The sequence below is a fragment of the Dermochelys coriacea genome, chromosome 2, assembly GCF_009764565.3.
Source record: "Dermochelys coriacea isolate rDerCor1 chromosome 2, rDerCor1.pri.v4, whole genome shotgun sequence".
Taxonomy (NCBI): Eukaryota; Metazoa; Chordata; order Testudines; family Dermochelyidae; genus Dermochelys; species Dermochelys coriacea.
In genome coordinates this window covers 53723632-53738912 of record NC_050069.1, presented here as the reverse complement: position 1 = coordinate 53738912, position 15281 = coordinate 53723632, and the positions used below count along the sequence as shown (strand labels likewise).

At 39.5% G+C, this 15281-nt stretch overlaps 1 protein-coding gene across 1 annotated transcript in view; it reads right to left on the bottom strand.

The window, feature by feature from the left end:
* The window catches only part of TPD52 (tumor protein D52), a 203541-nt gene that overhangs the window by 118556 nt on the left and 69704 nt on the right, over positions 1 to 15281 (bottom strand). The window contains exon 6 of the mRNA XM_038392926.2: positions 610 to 791. Within this exon, the coding sequence (XP_038248854.2) occupies positions 610 to 791 (182 nt within the window). The remainder of the gene's footprint in view (positions 1 to 609; positions 792 to 15281) is intronic.

Genomic DNA, 15281 nt, shown 5'->3' with positions numbered 1-15281 from the left:
ATTGTTTCTTTTGAAACCAACATCTACAAATACAGGAATCTGACATTTCATGCATATATTTTGCCCATCAGAGAAAAGCCTATACAAATATATTCGTGGTGCACTCAACTAGAAACAGGCAATGAATCTAAACTGGATCATATTTACCCATTTATGTCATCACAATTTATCTCAGTCCAATTGTTCATTATTCATTTGTGACCATGTGCATTTCAAGGCGTAAAGATAAAATTCTGACAATTTAAAAAGCTGAACTAAAAGAAGACAGAAAACATTAACAAATAAATGACTTTCGATCTCCAGTTAATGTTCTGTTTACAAATCACACATTTAACAAAAGTAATTCCCCTCTGGGCTTTAAGTTTGTAACAGTTGTGTGCCAATGATTGATAATGTAAGGGAATCTGCTCTTAATGCAGTGACTTCTGAGCAAACCCAAATCTTTTTGTGATTTGGATTAGTTCTCCACCTGCAATCTATAGTTCAGCAGTTTAAAATTAATAAATTAAAAAGAAACCCTATCTGAGATCATTCAAAAGAGATTTCTGCCTACCTAGGTATCTGGTTTTCTTGCAAATTTTATTCATTTACCACAATAGTATTACTTACTCTCCATCTACGTCTGGTCGTTTGCACACACAGTGAAACTTGCCACCGAAATCTATATAAAGATCATCTTCTACAATGTGGAAGATTTGACCAAGCACAATTTTGTCTTTGGCGGGCCCCATCTGAACTAAAGGAGAGCGTCTCAACATGGATGCAAAGGATTCCACATTTTGTGAAGGCACCTAGAGATAAATATAAGGAAAAAAAATGTTAAACATATTTCCATACATAAAATGCAACTAATGTCTAAACGAGATACTAAATCTTATTTTTAATGTATAAACAAGATATACACTCACTACAATACAATTCAAAATTTCATGTCCTTGGTACATTTTTTGTAAATTCTCACCTTTTGAGAGGACTTCAGTTTATGGTATATTATTTCTCTGATCCAAAACGTTTTACATATTAAAAAGGGCAATATTTTAAAAGGGCAATATAGTTCAGCTATACAGAGATGAGAAATTATACTTTGCACCTATGTAGTAAGGCATATCTTCAAAGTGTTCTATAAACATTAACTAATCAATAATTTAATAAAATAATATAATAGTTCTTTAAAAGGTATATTTCCTAGTTGATATGATTTACTTGTATGTAGAAACTTATTAAAATTAGATTTTAATTTACTAATTTACTACTTCCTCATTGAAAATGCACTCAAATTTGGAAAGACATTACTGACTAATTATTTTTTAATTTTTGACAATTTAGCTTTTCGGCTTTTGTATTTAAATAATAAAAGGAACAGTCCAAATTATAGATTAATGCTCACATCTTTTTTATTTACACCCCACATATAAACATGGAAAAATATTTCATCAGAGTAATGATATGGAAGTACATGTACAAACTTGATTTTTTTTAAATACCCATAGAGCAGTGGTTCTCAAACTTTTATATTGGTGACTCCTTTCACACAGCAAGCCTCTGAGTACAACCCCCCTTACAAATTAAAAAACACTTTTTTTTATATTTAACACTATTATAAATGCTGGAGGTGAAGCGGGCTTTGAGGGTAGAGGCCGACAGTTTGCAACCCCCCACGTAATAATCTTGCAACTCCCTAAGGGCTCATGACCCCCAGTTTGAGAACCCCTGCCATAGAGAATGCTTAACAACATCTTTTTTCCTCTCTCAGACACCAAAATCTCAAACAAAACACTTGAATTCAAGTGCCGACTGGCAAAATGCATAAAACACTATGTTTTCCCCTTGAAGACAATTGGGGACCACAAATCCTCCTCCTCAAGCAAAAGGAGACCTCCCCCTTTTCTTTTGGTTTCAGGGAGGCCTGCTCCCCTAGGTCCCCAATCTGTCTCTCTGGTGAGGTTTAAATTATGTCCGATACTACTGTATTTTCTTGAGAACACTCATCCATAGATTTTAATAAACATCTCTCCACATCCAGTTAAAAACAAGAACTGAAAAATACATCTCTGTGAAACTGAGGTACTTTAGCTGCCATCTGTGCCGGCTGATGCTAACTGAGCATAATGTGACTGACATGAAAGATCTGGAAACAAGACAAGAATATTTAACTGTACAGTTAAAAGCTAATAATTCAGCCATCAGTGACAATACATAATAACCAAGGCGTAAAACACTCAAAGGAAAACTCTAAGAGAATTTAGACCAAATAGTAAAAACTATACACAGAGTATTATGTACCTAAATATTCCAAGTAAAAGGCTTTGATCTTAGTATTAAGAAATGAAAGCCTTAAAATACCTAAATATACCATTGTCAGAAAGAAGCAGCATTTATGAGAACAATACTAACTACTAAAATACTAAGTTTGGTTAATTTTAAGATGGATGCCTATAAAATATGATAACAGCAGCCTTTTTCTGGGAAGCAAGAGTATTTGTGGAGGGATGCGTGGGTTTTTGAGATAGTACATCCCAGAAACATAAAGTGCATGAAAAAGAACATTTTTATTCATAAGTTGCAAAGAGAACCCATTAATCAATTGCTTTTTGGCATTTAGCAATTATTACCTTAACAGAATAACTTCTTTATATAATTTCGGCTGCTGATTTTTCCAAGCCAAGGCATATGGGCTCCTAATCTCAATGGAACAAATAATAATCAAATAGCCAAACCTTCAGAGATTTGGTTGATGTAGAGGAGCATTGCTTTTCAGTCATTTCCTGCTTTTTTAATACATAGCATCAAAAGTCTCAAAGATACTAAATACTATTAAAAATTACAGTTGCATCACTTTTTTCTATATAGTGGGTCAATCCTGAAAGGAGCTCAGAATGGCTCAACCCATGTTATGCAGGGCTGGTGCAACCACTTGGCGAACTAGGCGGTCGCCCAGGAAGCCAAGTGGTTGGGGGCGGCCAAAAGCGCGCTCCGGGGAGGCAGTGGAGTGGAGGTGAGCTGGGGCAGAGGGGCGCGGGGAGGGCCGCCTTCAGCAAGTAACAGGCGGGGGGGTGATGCACAGGGAAACCGCTCCCCACCCCAGCTCACCTCTGCTCCACCTCCTCCTCTGAGCGCGCCACCCCGCTCTGCTTCTCTCCCTCCCAGGCTTGCGTGCCAAACAGCTGATTGGTGCCGCAATCCTGGGAGGCGGGAGAAGCAGCGGCGTGCTAGGAGAGGAGGCGGAGCAGAGGTGGGCTGGGGTGGGGAGTTGCCGCATGGCTTTCTTGGCCGAGGGGAGTTGCTGCACGGCTCCCTGAGGGGAGAGGGGGCTGCGGGGAGCTGCCGCGGGGGGGTGCCTTAGGGCAGGGGGGGTGCTAGGTGGAAGTTTCGCCTACGGCACAAAACATTCTTACACCAGCCCTGATGTTATGTTAACTCCAATGGGATTAGGGGGCACTCAGAACCTCACACAAGGAGCTCAGGACTTAGCAGGATAAGGCTCAATATCTAGAAAGCTTGGGTGGAACTCACTGCTGATATAAGCGGTGAGGGAATTATACCTACTTCCATCTGTAGTGAAGTTAGCCCATGTGCCAGTCATTTTTAAATGGTAAATAAGACATTCCAGGCTCTAACATTTTTACCACCTTTTATATCATCTACACAATGTAGTCTAAAATACAGAGTACCACTGCTACAGACATCTATGATACTATTTACCCTTTGAAGTGGGAAATCTAATCTCTTCATGCCAAGGAACTAATCAGACAACCTACTGACCCATCAGCAGTAATGTGTTTTAATTGTTACAAGAGACTGGACAACATGAAACACAAACTATTCAATCAGAAAACTAAAACATTTCAAACTACTTGAAACCATATCGCATTTAAGTCAAAGAATCAAAAGCATGCTTAATGGGAAGCAAATATGTTTCTATCTCATAACTCTTAACAGATAGTTCTGTATTATTTATCAAATATGACACTATAAAAAACACACATACCTGAGCCTAAGCTAAACAGATGCTGAAAAAGTTAGCAGCCACACAGCAGTAATCATGTAGCGAGAACACGGCCATCACATTCTATCTGTAAATTTGGCAGCCTCATTCCTAATAACGTCATAACAAAAAGGGATAGTTTTGAATTCCGACTTATTGGAATGCACAAACAGCTTGGGTTGTCCTGACATAGCAAAACCTCAAGAATTGAAAATTGAGCTAGAGATCTGATGCCTGGCAAATCTGCTGATTCAGAAACTACCAGTGTAAACAGAAGCACCCCAGAACTCTGTCTAAAATACTTTTAAGCAACTGTTTATACAAAACACCTATTACCAAGAGATAGAAGTAGCTGTCAGAAGTAGCTTCTGCTTTACAATCACAAATGCACACTTTTTTTTTTCTTCAAATTTAGGCATGTATAATTTAAACTAAATTCAACTGGGTAAAGTAAATTAATTTTACAAAAGCACTTGCTGTGCTTCAAGAATAAAACCCAGATACAATAGGAATGTTGACAGTAAGCATTAATCTGTATTTCTTCAGGTGATATGGCAATCTAGGTAATGATTCATCTAATCCTCAGGCTGCCCTACATGCTGCTCAAATGACACAAACAAACATCTAAAATGAATCATCCTAAAAATCTTATATAACAGATTATTGCATTTGAATCCTCATATCTAAGTAGTAAAAATTGTCTAAGATTCTGCCTGTTGAAGTATTTTGAAGGAAAGCACAAATATAATTTCTTGCACTTTTTAGCACCTTAGAGACGATGCCAAAGTCTACAACGGGTACTGACTGACCTCCCCATTATACTTTAAGAGCATTGGGTAAAATGTTCAATAGCGTTAAGTGACTTAAAAATCTAAGTCCTATTTTCAAAAGTGACTTAGGAATTTAGGAGTCTATGGGAGGCTAGGAGAGGTATTTATGACTTTGGAGGAGTATCCACTCTTATCTATTTTGGCATTTGCACTCAATACCAAGCTACTAGGCTCAGGTAACCTCAGTTGGAATGCAGACTGAGCCACGGAATAGGAGATCCTATCTGCTTGGAAGATGGTTTGGCAGTCGCTGTGGCAACTCTACTAGGTCTTAGCCTGCTGACTTCTTAGCCAATTTGGGGTAATCAGAATGGCCATCGTTTCCTCCAGTTTAATATTTTGAATTACTCTCACCAACAGAAACAAGAAAAAGGGATGTATAGAGGCATATTTGGTTATCTGCTTGGAAGACTGGAAGCCGCAGAAGCTGCAGGTAAATATGGATGGACGAACTTGGTTCCTTGACACCACGGAGATCAACATCTGGGTCTCATCGAACCTTTGCTTTGCAAAGAAACCTCCCTCTTTTGAACCTATTTTGACTTCTAGGTGGACAATTCTCTCAGAAGGGATTAGGGATCTTCTTGAGATTTATTACAAACCCATGTGCCTGAAGTAGGGAGACTCTCCTCTAAGTTGCTATGATGGGGATGAGGTTCTAACGGTTTGTATACAGGAGCCCCAAGACTTTTCTGTGGGTTATCATCACCATCAGTATGTTTGTTTACAATTTGGTGGCAGAAAATGCAACTTGGTTAATTTTCTGTGTGACTTCCAGGATTTCTCACTAGATGTTGGTTTGTGTGTCTTCAGCTTCTTCCAAACATATAATTCCACTCTTAGATCACCTTCTGATATATTTGTTGTTTTCTCTTCATGACTTCAAAGTCTCCTCTAATTATTTTCTTCCAGTAGACACAGCAGAATTGAGAGCACAAACCTTTGGACCTCAAGTTATTTACAGCTGCTCGCTTTCCTGTCAAACATTCAGACCTGTCTACGATATAAAGTATACTTAATCATGATGAAAATAAAATTTTAAAAATTTAGAAAAACATGACAAATAAAATTCAGATGTACAAAAAGGATGTCAAACATCTAGGCCAGTGGTGGGCAACCTGCAGCCCATGGGCAGCACACAGCTGTCAGGGTAATCTGGCAGGCCGCCAGACAGTTTGTTTACATTTGTATGGCTGTCTGCAATTCCCAGTAGCTGCAGTTTACTGTTCCCGGGCAATGGGAGCTGCAGGAAGCAGCGCGGGACACAGAGTCATGCTGGCCGCTGCTTCCCCACAGCTCCCATTGGCTGGGAATGGTGAACCACAGCCACTGGGAGCTGCGGGTAGCCATGCAATGGAAACAAACTGTCTGGCGTCCTCCCAGCAGATTACCCTGCCAGGCCGCAGGTTGCCCACCACTGATCTAGGTAAATTAAGTGTAAATAACTGTTTTCTACACCCTAGACATTAAAAGGGGAAGAGGCCAGAAGGGTTTAACACAAACCACAACATTTTGGATATGTTCAGTTTCCTAGGTACACTGTATAGGTCAGTATGAAAAACGCTACGAATCTGGTCTCTCCCTAAAACTAAATATTCTGCAAGGCAATATATCTTGAACAAAGGATGGAAAAATCATAGTCCCAAACCTCAGTAAAAGATCCCCAGGTAATGGAGGAAGGCCATGCACATTTTCTGAAGTAAACACCCACCCCCCAACTTAACAGCAAGGTGGTCCCATCCCACCCAAATGAGCAACAGGTCTTGAAAAACCTACAAACATATTTTATGTCTGCTTGCAAGGACAAGCAGTGTGCATGTTGGAATGTGTGGAATACAAATGAAACATGGATAAATGAGATGGGTGGTTAAATTCCTGCAGTTGTGGAATGAATGATGTTAACATAAAGCAGTATGTGAAGAATGCAACTATCATGTACATAAATATAGGATTACCAGTGTAAAACGCTGACAAGGGCAGACATCTCCTTCCTAGTTACAACAAATAAAAATAGGGAAAAAATGTGTAATTTGAAATAGGTCTTTTATAGTGAGAGGTAGTGTATTGCCACAGCAATTAAGGACTCAATTGGAAAACAAGGAGTAGGCAGTCTACTATAAAATAAAAAAATCCTCATCTGACCTGATGAAAATCATTACCATTAAGTCACTTTACCTGTATTTCTTTATAATAAATATTTCATTTCTATTTACTAGCCCACAAGAGCTTATGGTTCTGCAATATTGTACCTATAAAAATTATATATTACTATTTAAATATGAGTGAAAATTCTAGCAATTTTAAATAAACGGTTATACAAATTACTACAAACCCAGGGAGTAACTATTTACACAACCCACTTAGTGGGTCTCTCTCTGGAGTTTTCTATTAAAAAAATCACCAACACATTTTGTTCTTCAGTTATACCATTTTTTTCCCCTCAACCACCACCCTTTAACCAAAATGCGCTCCAGGCATTACTTCTAGAAACAGGGACCCTTACAATTCTTAAAATGCCAATTCCCAAAGATAAGGCTTGTAACTTTGATAATAACCGTTATAAGATTTTTATAAGATTTCTGTACTCAAGTCCAAACTTTGCTCTCAGCTGTGCATATACTTCTCACCTTGAAGCCAATGGGAGCTGCATAGCTGAAGGCAGTTCACGCACAATATAGTCTTGAAGCACCTGATGTCCAACAAAATGAAAGACCCAATGGGTATGTCTATATTGCAATTAGACCCCCACAGCTGGCCCATGCCAGCTGACTTGGGCTCGCAGGACTGTTTAATTGCAATATAGATGTTGGGCTCAGGCTGCAGCCCTAGCTCCACCTCACAGAGTCCTAGAGCCTGAACTCCAGACCTAACCCAAAAGTCTACACTTCAATAAAACAGCCCTGCAGTGCAAGCCCAAGTCAGCTAGTCTGGGCATCTGTGATTCTTTCTGTTGGGAGTCTGTGACCAGTGGCATTTCTGGTCAGACAGCCTTCTTAAAACAGAAGTATTGTTTATTTTAGAAGTAGGAACAAAGCTTTAGCTTGTACAGAAAAAGGATTTGAAATCAACTAAGGCCTGGTCTACGCTACACAGTTAGGTCGACATAAGTCAGCTTATGTCAACCTAAGTATGTCAGAGTACACACTAAAGCCTCGTTCTGCCGATGTAAGTGCCCTACTACACTGACATAATAACTCCACCTCCACGAAAGACCTAGAGCTTAAGTCAGTGTAGTTACGTCTGCTGCATTACTTACCTGGGCTGTTGGCTATCTGGTCAATTTCAGGGCTCCATGCTGGATCTGTGAAATTGACAAGAAAGCCAGGGGACTATAGCCAGGCTGCCTTCAGCTCCCCACTTGGAACTGGGCTGCACCTGCCTAGCTCCCCATTCAGGAAGGCAAGAAGCCCAGGTGGCTTCCCCTCACTCGTGATGGGGAGGCAAGAACCCAGGTGGCTGGGTCACACTCCTGGTGGGAAGGCAAGAAGCTCGGGGGACAGCTAGGTTCCCGGTGGGAAGCTGCACAGAGCTGAGAGCCCTGGCTCTCAGCCTCCCCACACTGCCCTTCTTCAATTGGTGGAAGCACTCCTGGCAAGGACATGCATCATCGACAGAAAGGTAGTGTGGACATCAGGCAGCACCACAGTATTTACTGTGGTGGATGAAAGGTGACCTAACAGTGTAGCGACTGAAGTCTGTAGTGCACACATGCCCAAATAGTCTACACACGTCTACTTACCTAGAGGCTTACCATCCCCAATGGTAATACAGGCAACACCTAACTTCTTCAGACACTCCCATCAGTTCTTGGAGTCTCAATCCTGCTTCCCCTGAACTACTACACATGCCCTTTAGAGAGTGCTTTTTTAAAACCTGTCAAAGTTCTATGGATTTCTTTCATGTCTTGATCCAAACCAGTTCTGTAGGTTAGCTGGGGAGGAGGCAAAATCTTCAGAGCTAAGATTTCTGGCGTTATTCCTTAACTCTCAATTATTAGCATAGAAAGGTATTATCTTGAGCAATTCTTCCCTGCCTGTTTTTCCAGATAGTTTGCCCTGTTGATTTAAGTCAATATTAGCCATACAGAAAATACCCCACAAACCAGACCAACATACAGTATTCATAAATTATTACACAGCAGCTCCAAATTCCTCAGAGAAATATTGTTCATAATTTCCTTTTGGATTAAACAAGCTATTATTTCTGCTGTGTCACAGGCTCATCTCACCTATTAGCTGATGTTATTAGAAGCAAAGAGAAGCCGATGAATAAACACTACGTATTTATACTTACAATATTAAATACTAAAAAAGAAAAGGAGTACCCGTGGCACCTTAGAGACTAACAAATTTATTAGAGCATAAGCTTTCGTGAGCTACAGCTCACTTAGCTCACGAAAGCTTATGCTCTAATAAATTTGTTAGTCTCTAAGGTGCCACGGGTACTCCTTTTCTTTTTGCGAATACAGACTAACACGGCTGCTACTCTGAAACCTAATATTAAATACTGTGGCCTATTTGCTGTACAGAATGTATTAATATTTTTGTAGTGTTGGACCATACAAGAAGTGCTGTACTATGATGTAACCCCAGGTTCCATTTGAACTTTCAGTTAAGGATAACACACAAACACATATAGCTAGGGCCCTACCAAATTCACAGCCATGAAAAGATCAGATTTCACAGTCCGTGCCACATTTTTGTGGAATTTTACCCTATTCTATACAGATTTTATGGGGGAGACCAAACTGGGGGTCCTGACCCAAAAAGGGATTTCATGGGGGTCACAAGGTTATTGTAGGGGAGATCATGGTATTGCCACCCTTACTTCTGTGCTGCCTTCAGAGTTGGGTGGCCAGAGACGGCAGCTGCTGGCCAGGTGTCCAGCTCCGAAGGCAGCACCCCACCCGCAGCAGTGCAGAAATAAGGGTGACAATACCATACCACATCATCCTTACTTCTGTGCTGATGCCTTCAGAATTGGGTGGCCGAGAGTGGCAGTTGCTGGTTGAGGGCCCAGCTCTGAAGGCAGCAGCACAGAAGTAAGGGTGGCAATACCATACCAGGCCATCCTTCTGCACTGCTGCTGGTGATGGTGCTGCCTTCAGACCTGGGCTCCCGGCCAGCAGCTGCCGCTTTTCAGCTCCCCAGCTCTGAAGACAGGGGCACCGCCAGCAACAGTGCAGAAGTAAGGAAGGCAATACTGGGACCTCCCTAAAATAACTTTGCGACCCCTCCAAAATCCCATTTTGGGTCAGGACCCTGACAGTTACAACACCATGAAATTTCAGATTTAAATACCTGAAATCATGGACCTGAATTTGGTAGGGCATGTTTTCAGTGCAGCATGTCTTCTCCAAATCTCTATTCTATTGTATATACCAAAGTCATTCATCGTACACTATTCAACAGTTACTCCTGAGGGAATTCTGTACCAAAAAATTAAATATTCTGCGCACATTTTAAAATTCTGCAAATTTTGTTTGTCAAAATAATACAATATAATCACACCATTTTCAATTATTTGCTGACAAGTATTTTGAAATAAACTACCAAAATAATTGAAAATGCTGTGATTATAGTTATTGTGTTTCTGTGTTATTTTATCAATTAAAATATCTAGAACTTCACCTAAAAATTTAAAATTCAAAGAATTCCCTCAAGAGTACCAGGGTTCTGTGTGGTGCAATCTGGGTGCGGGCAGCTAAGTGGGGAGTCTGGGTGCATGGGGAATCTGGACGCACAGGAGCTCGGTGCAGGGTTCTGAGTACAGGGGGAAACAGGACTCTGCAGGGGAGTCCAGGTGAAGCTGGTTAGGGCCCAGTGGGGGAAGGGAGAGTGGGGGGTCAGAGTGCACCTGGTTGGGGCTCAGGGGGTGGGAATCCCTGATGAGTGGGGCTCAGTGGTGTGGGGGGCTCCTGATGCAGGGGCTAAGGCTTGGGGGGGGTCTGGGTGCGAAGGGAGTGGGGGGGCTCCTGATGTGAAGGGAGCTCAGTGGGGGGGTTCCGGGTGCGTGGGTGGAAGGAGGGGTCACTGTACAGGGAGCTGCTCCCCCTGTCCGCCCAAGCCCCATGCATCCGGGCCCCCCTGCAATCAACCTCTCCCGCTGAGCCTCACCCCCCATACCTGGAACCCCTCTCTCAAGCCTCTTCCCCACCACGCAGTGCAGAGCTTCCTGAAGCCACGGGAAGTTTCTGGAGCTTGATCTGACCCAGGCCAGCTACTCCCTGCAGGGAAGGGGGAGCTCCATCTCCATCCTCCTCCCCCAGCTGGGACTAATATCCCCGAGGCGGCTAGGGCCCTGACAAAGCCTTGGCTGGGATGATTTAGTTGGAGTTGGTGCTGCTTTGAGCAGGGGGTTGGACTAGATGATCTCCTGAGGTCTCTTCCAACCCTAATCTTCTATGATTCTATGGGGGATCTCCAGATCTCTCTCCCCCGTAGTGATCTACCTCTCCCCACAACCACGGCAGCCCAAACAGATGTTTCTGAGCTGCCAAGCTGCCAGTGAGGGGTGAGTGAGTACTGATGAAGCTTCTCTTTCCTTCCCCACAGAAACCATTTTCTGCAAGGAAGCAAAGGAAATCTGAGCACAATTTCCCCAGCAGTAAACAGTACTGATTTAGTTATTAATCTCTTGATTTGAAAATATCACCAGACCAGAAGTATTAAGTCTCTTTCCTATTTTTCCAGATATGATACAGCAATTCAATATGGATGGCAAAACTGTTGCTACCCATCCTGGCTTGGCAGTCTAATGGTCTCAAAAGCAAAGCAATTGCCCAGTATCCACTACATTTAGTGTTTTTCAAGACTTACCGCTCATTGAATCTACTTGATTGTGACAAATTATATCTTAGACTGTAATCACAACACTGCTTACAAAATCAAAATGATGTGTATGGACAAAATATACACATCAATCTGGGCAGGCAATAGAAATTTAAACAAGACCATTGATCATACAACCCTGCATGATACAGACCAAATCAAAAGTTTTAGCTAGAGTGTGAATAATTCAAGTAAATACAGCTGTTAGTAAAATTCACCTATTAAGGCACATAAGTAAGACGTTCAATTATAATCCACTTTTACTTGTATAGTTACAACTAAATACTGTACACACACAGTGTTTACTTTTTTAAAACACACTGTGTTTTGAAATTTTTTCCCATCAGAGTATAGTTCTTTGTCCTCCTTCATTAGTGGCCTTTGGGTTTCTGGCATATAAAAAACCCCACACAATTAAAGCTCATAGTATTTCCCAGCAGATTGAACATACAAGCCAACATGGGCAACCACAAAGACAAGATCGACCTCTTCGTGTTTTTTTTTTTTTTTTTAAAACAAGAAACTTTTTTACTTTATTCCATACAATTGGAGATAATGGTAGGGAGCACAAACATGGATCTCATTACCAACAGGAATTAAAAACAACTACTGTATAAACTGAAACAGAAAGAAATTTTATTTAATAAAGTTGCTTTATAAAACAGGGTAACAGGAGAAGTCATAAAAGAAGGATGTTTTTATCAAAAACAAAGAAAGTGAAAGCTGTGATTAACTCAGAGAAAACAGTTAAATGCTGACTTGGAAAATCACAAGGGAGAGTTTTGAATGGGATTTGGGAGGCAGTTGGATGGAAAGTCAGAAGATATTCTCAAACAAAATATTGTATTAAAAACTTTCTTCTTCTTAGGAAACATATTGTCCTGGGTCATTTCTGTAAGCATGAGAGTCACCACAATCCTATTTTTGTCTATTATATTTTAAAGTTAACTGGTTATTGCCTGCAACCAAAGCACTGAAAACACTGGAAATATATGAATTAGTAATACATTTTAATCTTCTCTAATAGTTTAAAAAAAATGCACACAACAGCTATTGCAATGAATACCAACAGCCTTTTCAACAGCATTATTCCTTCTTGCTTATTTCAACTTAATAATAATTTAGAAAAATAACCGACTATAAACAAGTCTTCAAAATGACCCCAGTGAACATAGCAAATTTTGTGGAAGAATATCAAAATTCAGAGAAAAGATGAAAAAAAGATGAGTAAGAGTTAGAGTTAACATTACAAAACACAAAGCTGAAAGACCACAGTGAAAACTGGAGTCTCTTACTCAGACACTTTCAATATGCTAACAAAAATGCAGTGAAGGAATCTTGGAAATGGTTACCAAAAGAAAGAAAAAAGCGATAAATGATCTAGTCGGAATAGAATTATACCATGAGTAACAGTAACTGCTATGATTGAGATTGCTTAAGCATCTGCATTCATTTCATAACTTTCTGAAATTTACGTATTTTGGATTTAAATTTTTCAATGTTTAATCCCGGCCTAAAAAAAATGGTTTTTTTCCAAATTTACAAATAAAACTGTTCTGAGTAAGAGGGTGAAAAATACATGTATAATTTTTCCCATTATATAAAAAATCTTCTTCCTACTTTATTAACTCTACAACCAAAAATGATGGGGATAGAAAGTTGAAATTTGATATTTAAATATCTTTTAATGAGAAGGAGTGATCTAGCACAATTTAGTTTTGATTTTACCAAGTTATAGCCTTTCAAAAACCACTTGTTGCCTATGCACAGTACTATTTTGCAAAGGGTTTTTCACTAAGGCCTTGACTACTCACATTTGCAGAATAAGGGCCTAAGCGTGTAAGTAATTCATCTAAGGAGCCCATGCTGCACATATGAGTAGTCAAGGCCTTAGTGAAAAACCCTTTGCAAAACAGGCTAGCTCATTTATACTGAAGATACAAAGACTTTAGAGAAAGGTACTGCACACTTTATAAGACTTGTGTAAAGAAGACCTGCTCTGATGTGCCTTTGAAGCGTGCAGTTGCTAAAAGTTTGCATGAGAGGGTCTCTCTGCCCCTCCCACCCATTGCATTCCTCTATGCATCTACCAACTCCTTCTGCAAGTCTCCTGCATATGTGGGACAGGGCATTCTGAGGGTGTCTGGACAGACAGTTCCAAATCGTTGATTTACAAGTGCTCCTGCCAAACCTGTTCAGAGCTTGCTGAACTACAAAGTCACAGAAATTGAAGTTCTTTCTTATGTTTTTATTTTTTCCAACTTTATTCTTAAAGCAAATAAAACAAAACTCATAAAATCCAAGACACAAAGCTACATAAAGAGAATGTTAAAGCTGCATTCAGAAATCAGAAAATGCCAAAAATTAGGTTACATTAGACACCTTAACTCTGCCCTCTTCCACACATCATGATGGAGATTTTAAATCAAGACTGGCTGTCTTTCTAAAAGATGTATTTTAGTTCAACCACAAGTAATTGGTTTGGTACTGGAATCTCTGGGTAAAATTCTACGGCATGTATCATGCAGGAGATCAAACTAGATTATTACAATGGCACCCTTCAATATTAAAATCTATTATGTAGTCTTTAATTACACGATCACACACTATTTCTCAAACAATCCAGTACATTTCTATACCATTTTTCTAACACCTTACATTCATATTTGAACAACAGTGAAAATCTGCTGGCATATATTGGACATTAAATTATTTTCTTCACAGTTAATTGCTTAATCCCCTGAATTGCAACTATGAAGGATGTGCCAGTGGTTGAAAAAGGAAGTGATTAGCATGTGACTGCTGACAAAAATATTAAAAATTATACATGTAGGGAAAATAATTTACCAGAGATTTTTATTCCAACACAAAAAACTTTGTTTAAATGTGCATGTTGGTTGCTTTCCATCAAATTATTAAAAGAATCAGGAAATATAAAGTTAAAGATTAAACTCCAACTAAAGTTTAGAATAGGACATGACAATTTATTTTTTATCATTTAATTAGTGAACAGACAAATATATGAAGCATTCCAACTGTTTAGTATTATACTGTACATGTTATTTTCCTTTTTCCTTATTAATTATGATGTTCTTCAAGAAGTACCATGTAGGCAGGTTTTAAATGACAGCCATCTTATTTTTATGTTTGGCATAGTATACAATATCTTTTCCTGAATTACTCTCTTTTTAAATCAAAACTTCGTTGCTGTATAATTTTTTTTTCTATGGCTCTGATAATATTTTTTATGTTGTGACTTTTGCCTTTTTTGAGTCAGAGGCATTTTCATAGGCATGTCTAGATATATAAAAAACAGCCCTTCAATACTGTGGAAAACAGAAATTATGTTATGGTGTCATAATTTTAATAAATATATGTAGGTGGTAAAATAATGTAATATAACAATACTGATGTTGTATCATATGCCCTTGTTAATTATATTGCATCAATATTGTTCACAGAATGTCAGAAGGCCTGTGTAGCACAGGAGGTCAGACTAGATGATCACAGTGGTCTCCTGTGGCCTTAGAATCTATGCATCTAGAACATATAAAAATCAGCATTAATTTAATATATATCTCTGTGTTTTGGGAGAAAGTTTTAATGTCATGAAGCATAAAAATATAGTAATGCTAA